Below are 16,303 nucleotides of genomic sequence, written 5' to 3'. Positions count from 1 at the left end.
AAAAATTCCTTTTTTGTCTGTGATGTTCAGAACTTTGAGAGGAGGAACAAGATAATCCAGCCAAGCATTTCAGCTCTTCCTCAGCAAAACCTGGAACTGCATCTTGTCCTGCAAAAAACAGCCTTCCCTTCTCCATTTGAGCTGTGGTCAAACCTTTGCTGTTTCAGAAGCAGGTGCAGGGGGAGAAGAATAACCAAAAGCCAAGTTGTGCAGAAGGAAAATTCTTCTTGGTCTCTGCAGGAGATTAGCAGAAGCTTTGAGGCATGGGATCAATTAACTACATTTCCCTTGTGGTGAGAAAGCTTGTTGTCATTTCCACTCCCAATGTATTGGTGAGTGTATTCATTTGCTCTCCTACTAACATTGTTCTGCTACTTAAAATACTTTTTCTCTCATTTCCATTTCTCCCTTACCCAAGGGGTTTGCAATGTTAATTTTGCCCTTCTCTTTATTGCCTCTGAGAAGAAGGATTTTCCTTCTCACAATCACTTTAAACTCCTTCTTGCATCTTGTTCAAAGTCATCTTTTATTTTTTTTTTCAACCTAGGCAACCAGAATGGTCTCAGGCAGTGAGAGATATTTAAAACCTGACCTTTGGCTACGTAGTTGCAATCAATAATTGTTGGCCTGTACTGAAATATTGCCATTGCCTGCAGAACTCACTTCCCACAGAAAGTAACACTCTTCACTGCTTTCCTTATAGTTGGTGGGGATAGGGGAGAAAAAGAAAAAAAAGGTAATTTTTTTTTCTTTTGCCAGCTGTCACATCAAAAATCCAATTATTAGCTGACTGATCTTCCTACATTCACTCAAGAACAGTTCCAACACTCAAACACAGCCTGGGCTAATAAGCATGTCTTACTGAGTCTGGGATGTATTTGTTGACTCTGCTGAAGCACTTGCAAGAGACAAGCACTTGGCTATCACCTTGATTTCACTGCAAGTCACTGGGGGCCCAGCCTGAGCACAAGGTACTCTCATTTCAGCCTAAACCCAAAGCCTCTGTAGAGCACCACAAAACAACATGGTAGTGTGAGTACAGGAGAATGAGCAAGAGTAATGAGAACAACTGGTTAAGTGTGCTCTGTTGTGAACACATGTCCAGGCGAACCTATCACTTACTTGTGCAATGCTCTCACAATTGAGAGGGACACCAGAAGTGCCCCAGATGTTCCTCTGAAGAAGATGTAGGTTTTTAACCCTTTGGAGAAGGAACCTCAATTTAAAAAAAAAACCAAAAAACACACAAACAAACAAACAAACAAACCAACACAACAAAAACCCCATCCCATCCCAAACAAAACAAAACAAAACAAAACAAAACAAAACAAAACAAAACAAAACAAAACCACAGTAGAAAACCATCTGTCAGATGCTTTTGACAGGCTGGATGAGGCAATATCCCCTGGTTTCTCTTGCTAAGAAACCTACATAGGCTCAAGGGGTCTGCTGTACTTAGGCTCTAAACTCACCCAGCAGGCTACTGCCTTTCTGTTGCACACCACGATGATGATTAACACAGAGATATTCTGGATTATAATGCCACAGAATCATCAACCAGAGCCAGGTGAAGAAACATGTTGTATGCATGCTTTCAACAATTCTGCTACTCAGCAGAAGAACAAGAAAGCTGTTGTCTTTTAACTGAAAAAGAACAATCTAGTATTCTTATAAAAATAGTGCATAGTTGTTTGCATTCCCTCCAGTCCCTGAACAATTCAACACAGACTAACTCAGCTGTCTCCACTGGATATTGCTACAGCTCCCATCACTAGGCTGGCTGCTGCTGTAATAAACACATGAGGAATTATTATAGGTCTCATTGCTTTAGCTGAGCTCTATAGGATATTTTATGACAGTCAGAAAAGTGTATGTGCATTACTTATTTCATATAAGAGTGAGAGGGAGAGAAAGATTGAGCAGCTGTGAAGAGGGTAATATTCCTTTTGTGCTGAACCACCTCACTCCTCACATCAGCCACAGTAGAGATTACAAGCAAATGAGATATTATTAGATACAGGGAATCCCAGAGGACCCAGCGTGATGAGCTCTGCATTTCAGAAACATGGAAAGATGAGCAAAGAATTCCAATATTCTCACTTCTGAACAAATATTTGTGAAAACCTACTCAAAATGGGGGCTCACAGCTTCTAGAGATTTTTTTTCTTCAGCACAGACTTAGACCCAGCTTCTCCAGATTACCTCACTTGAAACCAGGCTCCTAGAAGCCTTTTAACACATGATAGCAACTACACAGACTAATTAGGGACTTCGGGCACATTTGTTCTCATCTCTGCTAGACAGCCTTCGCAAGTGTCATCCCTCGATGTTCGCTCACACACCAGCAGTGCTCCTCCATAGCAGAACAAGCACCGAACCACACAGGTTTGGTGTCCTCACCGGCTGTGGCTGGTTTGCTAATAACATGGTACCTGGAGTAGAGCTGCTCAAACTGTCCCTGAGGCAAAGAGTCATACAATCATCAAGGTTGGAAGAGACGCCTAACATCATCGAGTCTAACCTTCAACTGAGTACCATCATGCCCACTAATACAAGTTACGAAGCATCATGTCGACTCACTTTTTTAATACCTCCAGGGATGGTGACTCCACCACTTCCCTGGGCAGCCTGTTCCAATGTTTAGTTTTTTAACCAGTGAAGAGTGCACCTGTCCAAGCCATGGGCTGCCAGCTTCTCCAAGATAATGTTGTGGGAGACAGTGTCAAAGGTTTTACTGAAGTCTGGGTAGACAAAATCCACAGTCTTTCCCTCATCCACTAAATGGAGCAGTTAAGGGGCTAAAGCTCTCAAAAAAATGGTGTGACTGAGGAATATTTAACCCCTACTTCAGTCTGTAACTGCAACAGAGTTGTGCCACCAAAAAATAAAGAGGGGAGTCAGAGGAGGGTTCTGTTTCTGACTATGGCTAGTTCTGAGGGACTTACTACTTTTATTAGGTTTACTTTTCCTCAGACATAGTAGCTGAGCCACAAATTTTATGACAGAGTTTGAGAAGTCCTGAAAAATAAAAAGTATAAACAGATCTTGAAAGAAAGTGAAAACATGGATCAATGTTGGGCAATACCCATAAGAAGCTCTCTGTGAAGGCAATGGGTTCAAACTGAAAGAGAGTAGGTTTAGATTAAATATTAGGAAGATTTATTAGATATTACTGTGAGGGTGGTGAGGCACTGGAACAGGCTGCCCAGGGAAGTAGTGGATGCCCTAACCCTGGAGATGTTCAAGGCCAGGTTGGATGGGGCTATGAGCCACGTCATTTAGTTAAACTCCTCCCATGGCAGGGAGTTTGAACTAGATGATCTTCAAGGGTCCCCTTCCAACCCAAACCATTCTAGGATTCTATGATTCTGTCAAGAGACTCGTTCCACCAAACACTCAAAAAGAATGATTCGATGACACAAAAATTAGCCTTTGACAAAGCAATCAAAATTTGCAAACCAGGAGAAAAACAGGGTAAGTGGTGGCCTAGCACTGTAGAGATGGCAGACAATCTAAAACACTACAAGCAAAGGGTAAAATACACAAGGAAAGAAAATCTGCACTCATAAAAGAGAGAAAGTACCTAAGGCAGACAAGTAGATGTAGTACAAGCTGGAGCCTACAAAAAGCATTACATGGAGCTGCAGGCTCTGCTTGAAACATCAAGGGCCAAGATAATGCATTCAGAAAAAAAAATGGATTATAAATGCCACACTGCAAACCACAAAAGATTGTGCACAGAATAGATGAGCAGGGCTACCATAGCACCTTAGATCTCAGGGTATTTCATCAGAATGAAACATAGCATTCCTGTGGAAAACAAACGGATCATTCATCTAAGAGCATCCATTCTAGGAAAAATTGAGATGAAAATTAAAACTTAAAGATAAAAAGTAATGGCTTTAAATTTAAACAAACAAACAAACAAACAAGAAAACAAACTAAAAACCCCAAGAAAATTAAAATCAAGAAAGCCTGCAGTTCTATCAAAGAAATAAACATGTGTACATAATACCCTGGCAAAGAAAATGCTTTGTAAAATTCCAGTGAAAGTGAACCTCTTCTTGAATTAAAAAAAGAGGAAGAAAGAGAAGATTTATTTTTTGGGATCATCAAGGAGAGAAAGAGTATTAAGCATCTAAGAAAGATGATCTAAGTCTTCTAGAAGATAGGAAAGCTTTAGTAGAGTAGAAACGAAAAGAGCCCAAGAATCCCAGAACTCGTCACCATAGGACGGTACCTTTCATTGCAGAAGAGAAGCTGGATAAACAGCTCATGTAACCAGTGAATAATGGAGGATTGCCACCCCATTTTCCATCCAATTGAGGAAGTCAGAGACCAACCTTCAACATCTTTTCAGTAGGAAAACATACATATGAGTGGATAGACAGATATAAAGATGTGTATATATGTATGTCGATAAATATCTACCTAGATGACCATTTTCATGGACAGCTTGTAGGAGTTTAATTACCTCCTCCTTTACCAGATTAATTTGAAGTAGGCCAGGAGGTTGAAAGATTATGGGGGTGAGAGGTTGGGAGGATGACAGCTAACAGACTGAAAGTATGATAGCAGAAGTCTCATTTTTATTGATACCAGGATTAAAAGTAAATAATCAAAAATTAAAATCTGCCAGCCATACAAGAACAGACTCAATTTTGGGGGTGAAATTGCACATGCAGTATTGACTGTAATTACATATTTGTCTGCAACTGGATTGCTTTGGCCCTGATTTTAGCCCTGGCTTGGCAGTTTGCTTGGAATAATACAATGAAGATTATATTCAGACAAGAAAAATGTTACCTAGGCATTTCCAGCAAATATTTGTGCTGATAAAAGGGAGAGAGGGAAACTGCACAGCTTTCAAAAGTGATAATAAAAGTTCTTTTTCCTGTGAAAGCCATCATAATTAATCTTAAAACATTATGAAAATTCCTACTGTGTTACAATGTGACCCTGCAAGATTTTACTTCAGCTGTGTGATGTGGACACCCTCACACAATATCTTGAAAAATAAAATTAAAATTAAAATGGACCTTTTAGTACATTTATTTGTTGTTGCACAACAATAACTTCATTTTTCCCACTCAAGTCACAAAGAAAATGTAACACTTTGAAAATGTAAATCAAGCAACCTAAAGAACAGAATCTTTTGATTTGAGAAAGATGTGTGCATCACAATCCAAAAAAACTCCCAATGTTTTAGCAGAACCCAGAATAAAGCAGTTTATTTACAGTGATCAAACAATGCCCCTGAAGGCTGTAATTAAACAGCTTGTTGCCTTTGAAATCACCTTTTATGGAATGTTGCTTTGTTCAATAAAAACCACGTTTATACCCTTTCATAAACTCATCTCTAGTTGACAATCCATGTTAGCAACCACTGTGATCACATCAAAGTAACCACCACGACTGGTTCAATACCTTTTTCCTCCATCTTTCCTAAAATGTTAAGCAGCCACACCACCATACTCCCTAACATGAGCTCTTTATTTTATTTATTTCTCATTAGAGGAACAAGAAGAGTATTTTTGTATTAAAACCAACAATATAAAATATAAATACAGTGAATGCCTGAGATGAAGAATGTGATTCTTCATGTCAGGACACGTGACAGCACCACTGAGAGAAATATTTTATAATACCATGTAAACCAGTAAAATATCTCAGTAATATGTCCCTTTTTCTTCCCAGCAGCTTAGAGCTCCACTCGGTGAATGCTTCAATGATGCTGATAGGAAGTGTGGCTCAAAATCAAGCCCATGACTAAACAGCAACAATACACCACTCGGATGTAACTCCCTTTCATCACATAACTCTGGGCAGTTTAGCACGGAGGGCCACGGAGAGAAATGCAGGCAAAACAAAAGGCTTGACTAAGGTGGCACAGAGGATTATTCAGCAGGGCTAAAGCTCAAGCCCAGGTTGGCTGACTCCCAGTCTCACTGTCTGTCTGCTACAGGGTGCTGCTAAGCACTTCCAAGTATCCTGCTCTTTTTTTCTTTTGTCTTTTTCTTTCTCTCTCTCTTTTTTTTTTTTTTTTAACAAAGACCAAGCTTTTATTCTTAACAAAATCCAATAACTTTGGAGGCCTAACACTAGGCATTGACTCCCTAGCCCCACGAGTTTGAATCCTTGAAGGAAAAAATTCTCCCTTTCATCTCTCAGTAGCACTTACTGAATTCATTGCAGCTGGCAGGCTGAGCAGTCTTTGAAAGAAGATCCAAAGAACTGAGAACCTGGCTGCTTAGCAGAGAGATGAAAGATCTCCCTACATGTCCTGAAAGAATAGAACTTTGTCCCCATGTCCTTTTCCCAGGGCTCCTTTCTCCACTATTAAGTTGTCATCAGTTGCCCATATGGGTGCTGTCTCCCCTGATCAGAGGTGACTGTTTCGGGGGCTGGTGAAATGGTTCTGCTTTCACATAAAAGCTCAATCTCCTGTTGCAACCATTCAGCCAGAATTACAATAGCCTGCTTTCCCCTACGACATAGCTCAGCTGAAATCGCAGTTTTATTAAGGCTGCTGCAGGCTCCCAAAGTAATATGAAGGGCATAATGTATCTATAATTAGTGTCAATAAAAAAGATATCATTCTTTACGGGCATTATTTGAGAGCTAGTTCAGAGTTTATGCTCTATGGCAAGAAAAGAAATCTATTTTAAAGTTGTGTGGAGAAGAGTTTTGCTTAGTAATTTTAATAAATTTATACTCTGATTAAGCAGAGAAAAAGTAAACAATTCCTGATGGTGAGTTAGTTGGCTTTTCTTTTTTCCAGTGACATACCTCCTGAGTACCAAAGATGCTCATCAGCATGCTGGATTTTCCCGAATAAGCTCAAATAAACTACCATCTTGCAGGGAAGAGACTGAAAAGCATATGTACAAGTCAGGCAAAGAAGGAAGCATGCCCCACCTTCTCTCTAACTCCAGGTTGTGAGAGTGGCTGCAAACAGTATAAAGTATGGCTTTTATCCACCCTTCCCTTCCTATCCTCAGAAGGTGCCCCCAAGAAGAGTGGGTGAGCCCAGCTCTCCTGTGCCCACAGGGTACTCCAGAGGCCCAAGGATAGCAGCAGTCATGAAGGCAGTGTGAATTTGAGTGGAAGACCCTTTGTCAAGTGACAGAGCAACTTACTGGGCTTTCTAATAGCTCTTCTCTCTTTAACATGTTCCATGCAATAAAAACCTTCAGGTTTGGTCCGTTTGGGACAAAAATCCTTCAAAAGGCTCTATGCAAAGATGCATCTTATCTTGATCATGCCTTCTTAGGCTGCAAATGGTCTGATTTTTGCCAACATGAAACCACCAAAAAACAAAAGCTGTAAGATTTATCTTTTGCCATATAATGTCAAACTTCAAATGTCAAATGCTTTAAGTCATTTCAATCATAAAGAACTTTTTTAAAAAATTACTCCAGTAGTTTCTGATTTATTCCTCTCCTGATAGGTTTATGGCCTTTCTTTTTTAATAAATACTTTCTTACGATTTTCATCTATCCAGAGGACTCATGCTCTGCGTGTAGCAGTGGAGCTTTACTGCATGCAGCATCCACTATAATAGAAAGAGCAAGGGAAACCACAGCTCACCAATACAGTTTCTTTGACCTTTTATTTGGGTTTACCCACATGAGTTGAAAATACTGCAGTAATGAGGAGAATTCCTGAATCTGCTTTTGAACAGCATTAGTCACTGCTTTAGCTGTTCATGATTTATTTAATTTTATTAATTTTCTTTGCAGAAAAAAACTACTTAGAATTAAAGTATGTTTATTGATGTGTATGTTTAACAGAAAAACTGTGTTTTGTTGGACTAGGATTAAGAAGGTTGCTTAAATTAAGTTGCAGGATCAGTGCTCAGGGTTGAGCACTTCACAGGTGCAAGCCAGAACTGGAAACATGTTTAAGTATCTTCCCCTACTGATATCACAGCATGCTTCCCCTTGTGCCATTACCATGTGTCCAAGAGAGCTAACCAGAAACAGTGGACCTGGGCAAATGCCATGTTCCTTCACTGAAAGATCACCTGGCACTCGAAGGAAAAATTACCCCACTAAAGACCTGTGACTCAAACAGTGTGGGGTCATGAGCTTGTGTATCAAAGGATGTTTATCGCAGAATCTTCCCTCCAATGCATTTAATATAGTTGTCCCATCATTTTCCCAGAGGATGAGTTTGTGAAAATTGTCTTGATATTTTTATAGGCTTTTTATAGGCTCATAGGAAGGGAAACAGATCCTGCTGCAGACCTCCTCCTTACATCCTTTGGAGGCTCAAGTGCAATGACAGCTGGAGAGCCCTCTTTGCTACAGGAAACCAGCACACTGAGGGAGCTTTGGCAAGCCAAGACAAGGGGTTGACCCCTGCGTTGAGACAAATAAAGCAATTTGGGTATTCTGCCTACCTCCTGTGCCATCAACAGGGAGGTTCAAAACTGAATGTCATGGAAAGAAAATATCTACAAAAGAAATCCTTGAAACAGCTTCACCCTGAGTGAAGCTACACAGATTTTTCTCACTGTGTCTGAATGAGTCATTCCATTGAGGGCAGTAGCACGAATAAAGGGACCAATATTCGACCCATAAAAGTCAGGGTTTGTTCTCACATTGCATTCACTGAAGGACATTTTCTCTCTTGTTTGGAATAAAACCTACTTTTGAAGCAGCTTGAACAAGACCAGGAGAGTTTTGGTGGTACATATTAATAGAGAAAATTTACCAACATGTTCCGACTACTGACCACAAAAGAGAATCCGAACTATCTGTTACTCTGGCTGTACCTAGGGCTCTTGCTCGTAATTGCTCAATCAAGAGGAATGGAAACAACTCTGTTCAAGGGAAAATACCCTTCCATTTTTACAGATGGTTTGACTTCTATCTCTGTTAAAAAAAAATGAGACAAATCAGTAAGTGCAAACACTGTACCACAAATTTCACTGATTCCATGTGCAACTGAGAGTCCACCCTGTAAATGCACAGATCATTTTTAATGATACTCCACCTCTAAGAAACAAAATCCTTATCTTCATCAAACCTGTCCATGCTTTAGCCTCTATTTTAAATTATCATGTTGCTTTTTATAAGAAAAAGTAGCTTTGTTAATCCTGAAGAGGCAGCTTGCTTATTTTATTCATACAGATTACAGACTGCATATCCTAGCCTTCATCAAGTGCATCAGCTTATCACACTTGACAAGGGAGCAGGATTTGTTCCCTCTAGGTTGACTTAGAAATGGTAAAAAAAACATTCTATTGTACGTGATCAATTTATGTTAGTGCTGAGAGTGATTTCTTGTCTAAATTAGGACTTGGGGCAGCTGAGACTTGATAGACAAGGATTCCCCTTATGTTCAGTTTGCCTAGCTACAGCTACAGGGTTAAGAAGACTTTTTGCACTGGGTTCCAGCACCCTGCTGATGGCCAGCAGAACTGATCACTTGCCTGAAAGGCTTGCAGAAGCGTATGCTGGAAAGGTGTTGTTTCCCAGTCACAGGAGCAGAGAGAGTGAAATTGAAACTGCAGAGATAGAGAGCGAGTGTGGATACACAGTCAGCAAGAGGAACCGTGAGCCTAAGCACGTTCATATTCTTCATAGTTCACCAAAGTGACTTCTGAAATGGAACTATTCACATGTAGCAAAGAAGGAGAAAATCTCAAAGGGTTTTGTCTGGCATTGCCTCTCATGTAGCTGTCAGAGAGTGTGAAGCAGCTGCCCAGAGGACGGATCCTCACCTGGCAATCTGAGAATCTTTAGATCCCTTAGGTCTGGAAGGGCACTAACCAAGGATGTATATGTGACCCCACAATTGCCTCTTCCCAACATTTTCTCCCCCTACAGAGAGATCTGGCACTTCCCAGAACCCCAGAGAGTGGAGCACCACAGCTACAGCATGCTGCTTCACTGCACGCCCAGCCTGCAGAGGAAGAAGCTGCTGGTTTCTCCTCAGAGAAAGAGCAGGAAGCATAGGGTTTCCCAATCTGTTTCACAGGTCCATTGAAAAGAGGGAGTGTCCTGGAACTGCAATTTAGACAACGCACATGCTGCTTTCACACAGCTGAACTGCAGAGCAGAGCTACCAACTCTCCCTGCACTCTGGCAATTTCCCCTGCACTCTGGTAATTTCCCTGGGGGACTGGCAGAATACCATCACTGATGTGTGTATTTAGTTTAGGGGAATAAAAAAGAGCCAGTGTGGGGTTTCTGTTTAGACAGAGCAAGAATGGGAAGGTTGTGGGTGGGCTAATGACAGGAAACACCAACAGAATAGGTGCCTTGAGCAGTTCTACATTTTTCACAATTAAAGTTTGACACTTTTTACTGTTCTGCCACTGGTTAAATTAAGCCTGAAGAATATTAAATTCAATTACCCATAAAATAATTATATCGGTATTAAAACAGACATAATTTTTGCAACATGAAGATGAAAGCCCACACTTGCATGCTTTCTGTAAAAATCAGTGGTCAGACAGTACTTACCTCACTAAGTATCAATATTTACTAAAATGTTCAAAGAAAGATAGTCGATCAATCAAATCAGTTCCCAATGGAGTTTCAGCAGTTTAATTTTTTTAATAACATATTTTAATGAGCTATTAAATTGTCATGTACTTCAGTTTGCACTGCAGTTCTTTCTAATCAGTGCTGATTACTAAGTTATTTGTATCTGGCAGACTTGCTCTCATTTTATAATCAGCTTTCCTATTCCCTTCAGAGATTCAACACTACAGTCCAGTTTCCGCAGCAATGGCATTATGACTGCAGAGTCCAAAATAACTGTCCCAACAGGCATCCCTTTCACCGGGGTTTCTGTTTTCAAACCAGGGATGGCAGTAATTTCTCTACTTCTGTATGGTTTTTTGAGAATGATGAATGAAAATCACTTCAGAAGAATTCAGGGCTATTACTAATACCTCGTGTTCCTGACTCTGGACAGTGTTGGACGATGGTAGCTGATGACTGCAGGTTGGGGCTCTGACCATGCACGCACACATGGCTGGAGGCAAAGGAGTTGTATGAACAACCTCCTCAGACCTTGGTGTCATGCCTAGAGGCAAACTGGTAATGTTTCAAACAACCCCAAGGTCAAGGTGCCAGCATGAAAACCACTGATATCATCCCAAGGAAAACATTCCCCCTGCTTCAGGCCAGGAACAGAGATGTGAACAGAAGCAGAACTTCCTCAGAAAGGTGTCTAGTTCATAGTGTTCACTACCAACAGCAAAAGTTGCCCATAGCTTTTCTAGTTGAAAGTATTTGGGATGGAAGCAGAGTCTATAAAGTCCTGCTCATTTGCAGTTTGGAGAACTAAAGTTAAATACATAACATTCCACTACTACTAGCAGGAACATAATTTTTTATAGGCTAGTAAAGTGACTAATGGTAGAATGAGTGCACATAGCATATGTTTTCTACTTACTCCCCATCAGGAATGGTAGCAGGCAGGCTTGGGTCCGAAAGCAGAGACCTATATTATATTTGGTATAACAGGGATATAAAGGCAGAATGGATTCTTTCAGAGATGCTACCTTGCCCAAGGCAAGCAAATTTGCACTCTTTCCCTGAAGCCTGACTTTGTAGTTTCTAAGAAAAGTGCCTTACCACATGGAAAAAGATACATCCATCTTTACAAAGCACTATGCTTTCTTTATGCTTTCAGAGGACCTGAAAATCTGTCAAGAACCACAAGGCTAATTTGCAATTTGTAAAATCATTAGACCTAAGTGTAGTGTGTGAAAAACGCTGCTTACAGATAGAGTAAATGGAGAGTTTAATCCCTACAGCACACAAGGCACTACAGAACTGTAAATTAATTACACTTGCTGTCTTCTTACCACATAGCTTGCTGGTAGCCTTCTTTGGTTGGCTGCTACAACTTTGATGTTACAGCTCTAATGGATTTAGTAGACTACTGTTTACTCCATTAGCCATTCTGTGTACCTGGTTAAGCTGACATTAAGAAACCTTGCCTTTTTTTTCAGGGGTTGTCAAGAGAATATACATTAACATTTACATATATACACATTATTGCTATTTTAAATTCTTCCACAGGAAAATTAATTATGCCTTGTTATTGATCAAACAATCATATGTAATGCTTTAGAAATAGATCTTCTCCTTTACTATCAGCGTGCTGTGCTGAGAATGATTACAGATTGGGAAAATCCCACTCCATAAAACCACTCAGCTGACCAGGCTGACTGTGTAGCCGTTTGGGAGCTACTACAATCAATGCACAAACGCTCAGATTTGGTCCCTGCAACCAGAGTAATAAACCCATGTTCCCTGCTGATGGACCTGCCATTACGCACACTGTGATTGCTGCTGTACTGCATGGGGTAAGAGAGATCAAAAAGGTTGTCGTGGGAGTGGGAGGATCTGCCTGAGGAAAGACTGGAGAATGGCTGCCCTAATGGAAACTTGAAGTGCTTCATTCTCCTGTTTAGCAATATAACAGGAGTGACTTCAGACTCTCTTTGAAGCACTACTCTTGCTCCAGAAAATGCAACATAAATCACAATGCAATCACAGAACAGTGTGTTCACCCCTGCTGCCAGGTACAGAAAGGAGCAAAATATTCAGGAGAGAGCTGACAGGGACAGAGAGCTCATGGAGGGAGTAGAGAGGAAGAGAGGGTCTGGCCTGAGAAGATCTTTTGTAGCCTTAGATCCTGCAAGCCTATCAGGCACCAAGTGTCTCGATCATCTCAAACTTCCTCTGAAGCAAGGAAGAAAAGGAACCGACACAAGTGTGCTACAGTATATTGGAGTTCTAGGTACTTACAAGTATTCTTGAAATATGTTGACTGTGAGGGGAAGGAGCCAAGTAGAATATCTGTATCAGTCTCACACATTGTTTTAAGCAAGAGACACAAGGAGACACATGCACCTACACTAATGCTACATCTACTCTACTGGTGGAACATGTATGAGTACAGCTGAGAAGCCATCAGGAGCAGAGGACAGGAAGAGGTGGTGCTGCTGAAGACCAAAAAAGGTATAGGAGCAGCACACTTTCTAATGCAAATCTTCCTGCGTCTTTAGAGTACATAGCATCCCCTCCTAATGCTGTACAGGTCCTAGGCAGCTTCCAGAGCAGCCAGGATGGGCAAGCAGGACCACTTGCAAGATGGACAGTACACTACCATCACAGATTCAGTATGCTCTTTTCCATTTTCTTTCTGCCCCAAGAGGCTGTTCTCACAGAGGGAATAATCACCCACTCCAGCCACAGCTACTGATTGCTGCTCAGGCATTCCATGGCCACCTCCTGTCTCCTCCTACTAAGGACCAGCATGGGGATTTTGAGATTGGTGTAAAGATAGATATTGTGGATCCTGAAGTGAGTATTTGGCTGAAGCTGAGTCAGACTTCAGCTCATGTCACAAAACACTCTCTGTTTTCTTTAGCTGGAGCCCAAGTTTTCCCCTGCAGTGGCATAGAGGTAATTTTCTTTTCCTAGACTGATACATGAGCTTGACATGATGTTTTCACTGTCGTGGAACAAAGCCCATGCCCTGACCAAGAGAAGGATTTTTCCTTCCAATGCAAGCCTCGCCTTTCCACTGTGTTTTGTGTGCAAGCGGAGCCCAGCACTAAAAACACCATAAAAAAGATCTGCAGCAGGAAAACCCAGTAAAATATTTCACCTGTGTTGCTCATACCCACCACTTTGTATTATTGCACCACCTGAAATGTCTCCAAATGCAGAAGAGAACTTGAGAATAACCTTATGGTCTCTCACGGTTACTTTCCAGACTGCCTGAGCCAGAGAGCACCTCTCCATGGCAGCCCTAGAAGTGCAAGCTGGCTTTAATCAAATAAACTCTGTGAAGTGATTTGTTGTTGCTGGATTGATGGCTCTGTGTAAGAGCAAAGCAAATTCATATCTCATTTCACTACTCTTTCCAGTATACAATGAGGACTAATTACATTTTCTTCTTCACTACCAGCGAGAAGACCAAATGCACACCCTACCAAAAACATTTTCAAAGCTATTGATCAAACACTCGTTCTTCAAAGTGAAAACTGGGAAACTGCTAGGAGACAACTCCATCAGGATCTTCCCTCTGCCTCCCCCACATTCTCGTCAGAAGTGGGGGGCCTGACGTCAAATAGAGACTTGCAAAGCCCTGACAGAAAGCACTCGATGCTCACCTTGGAAATAGACGCCTGACTGGATTTCGAGGACCCTGGGAAGGGCTCTGGGGTCCAGAGAATGAATGAACTTCTCCAGGGTAGAGGCCATGGTCCGCAGCAAGGCAGCATGTGGGCTTGGCACGTGAAGACCAGCGAGAAGCTTTCGAGGCAATAACCCTTGTAGCCTGGTGCATGCTGTGCTCGGGAGCGCTCGGGGCTCTCTGGGGGAGGGGAGGAGTGGCACGGGGAGGTACTTCTGCTTCCTTCCCTCTGTGGCTGCTTCCTCCCATGGGTGCAGCTGGGGCGAGGCAACTAGTGGTCCCGTTACCAGGCTGGGATGCCCACAGCCACCCGGGGTCCGTGCCAGGCTGGGAGAAGGAGAAGGAGGGGAGTTGCTCTGGGTACTGGGCTTCGGAGGGGGCAGGGTGATCTGCTACAAAACTTCGTTTGTCCAGTGATGGTTATTGAACCTGCGAAAAGAAGATACTGAATATCATCCCGGCCTAAAGTGGGAGAATAACACCATGTCTGGATGGGGTTTTGTTGTTTTGTTGTGTGGGGTGTTTTTTTTCCCTTGGAGCATGGCAAAGTATTTTAATATTTGTACACTTCAAAACTATAAACAGCTTTTGAAGAAAAGAAATAAACCATTTTGCCGTCTTAAATATTTTGTCTGGATTTAAGACATACAAATAGAATACAAATAACTTCATCATGTAAATGGACATTGAGAGACAATGCTGTTATGCAAAATGGCCAACAGTGATTTGTGAGAATTTGAATTTGAGATGCTGCAACTGGGAAGGAATTTTAAGAGACTACTGCCCAGCACCAAGTGAAAATCAGACTGCTATGATGACAAACCCCCAGCACTGGTTCCAACTCTGCTGTTCTGAGCTTGATCAAGTATTTTATTGCCAGAGCACTTGTCTGAAGAACAAGGCCGTAGTAAATAAGCAGCAGACTCAGATCATGAGGAAAGCTGAAGTGACTGTGATTTCATGTTCCCTTACACTGTTCTCCTGTCTTCCTGAGAGGTCAGGGAAAGTTGAAAGCATGATATTGTGACAAAACAGTGAGCAAGATAATCAGCCATTTATTTTCTAAAGGCTTACTAGCTTCATTTCACCAGTATGTAATATTTTGCAGGAGACAATATTACACATTAAAACTTTCACATATTAAACTTCCCAATTTTTATTGTGGGTGCACAGGCCTTTGAGCTGCCACGCTAACTATGGAGTTTGAAGAGTTTCTTACCTCAGTCTTAACAAATATTTATCCAGAGAACATGAAATAGGTTTTCTAAGTGGGGAGCCTGCAGGTGCAGAGCAATCACAGGACTTTGGATCTAGGAGTGACAGGTATTAGTAAAAGCCAAACTAGAGAATATGCACAGCCAACCACTCATCAACTATTTTAATACAGTGGATTCCTTACTCTCCCCTACCAACAAAATGCATTTGAAATTAAACAAATATAATTGACTTGGTAAAGAGCTGGGGAAATCACATGCATTCAGTGGTAATCAAAAGACCCACATTGTAAAAAATTTGTTCTTACAGGTACAAAGCATTGAAATGTATGAGTGGTTTCATTTTTTTCAGTGGGACATCTTTGTATGTTTAAAGATTATGTGTAATTCTAGGAAATCAAAGCCAATTTTCTTGGTACCAGCTCCCAGGGCTGTGATGTATTGTGTCAGTGCCAGCAACTGAACTTTACCTGTCCACGTTGTTTTGGTCTATGGATAAAGAATCCCTAAAGCTATTTCTACAGTTCCTCAATTCACTTGTATTTGGCTCTTCACTTTGATAAGACTGCCAGGAACAACACCACAAAAGAACATCTAACATGAATGGCAAATGCACATACAAATTAATAAAGGCTTTCAAAAAACAGACATGGATTTCATACAAGAAAAATTCAGCACAAAACCGGTTTTTATGTTGGTGAATCCAGCAGCTAACAGCACGAAGAAGTCAGCTGCAACTCTGTGCTCTCATGGCCAACCAGAAGCATGTGTTCCAAATAGGCACAGACATTCACACAGACATACACAGCACCTATACACATAAGTACACTGCCAGACACACAGATCAACCTAGACAGAAACCACAGCAAGCACAAACAGCCTCATTCTGTTCCCCTCTCTGGCTGATTGATGTA

The 16,303-nt window shown here is 41.4% G+C and overlaps 1 protein-coding gene across 1 annotated transcript in view; it reads right to left on the bottom strand.

The window, feature by feature from the left end:
* The window catches only part of THEMIS (thymocyte selection associated), a 70,605-nt gene extending 56,362 nt beyond the window's left edge, over positions 1–14,243 (bottom strand). Inside the window, exon 1 of the mRNA XM_050315978.1 lies at positions 14,153–14,243. Within this exon, the coding sequence (XP_050171935.1) occupies positions 14,153–14,243 (91 nt within the window). The remainder of the gene's footprint in view (positions 1–14,152) is intronic.
* Between the last annotated feature and the right edge of the window lie 2,060 nt (positions 14,244–16,303).

The sequence above is a fragment of the Myiozetetes cayanensis genome, unplaced genomic scaffold (genome assembly GCF_022539395.1).
Source record: "Myiozetetes cayanensis isolate MyiCay16 unplaced genomic scaffold, myiCay2020 scf2-11, whole genome shotgun sequence".
NCBI classification, from domain to species: Eukaryota; Metazoa; Chordata; class Aves; order Passeriformes; family Tyrannidae; genus Myiozetetes; species Myiozetetes cayanensis.
Note: the sequence above shows the minus strand (reverse complement) of the source record. Positions and strands in the feature narration are given on the sequence as shown.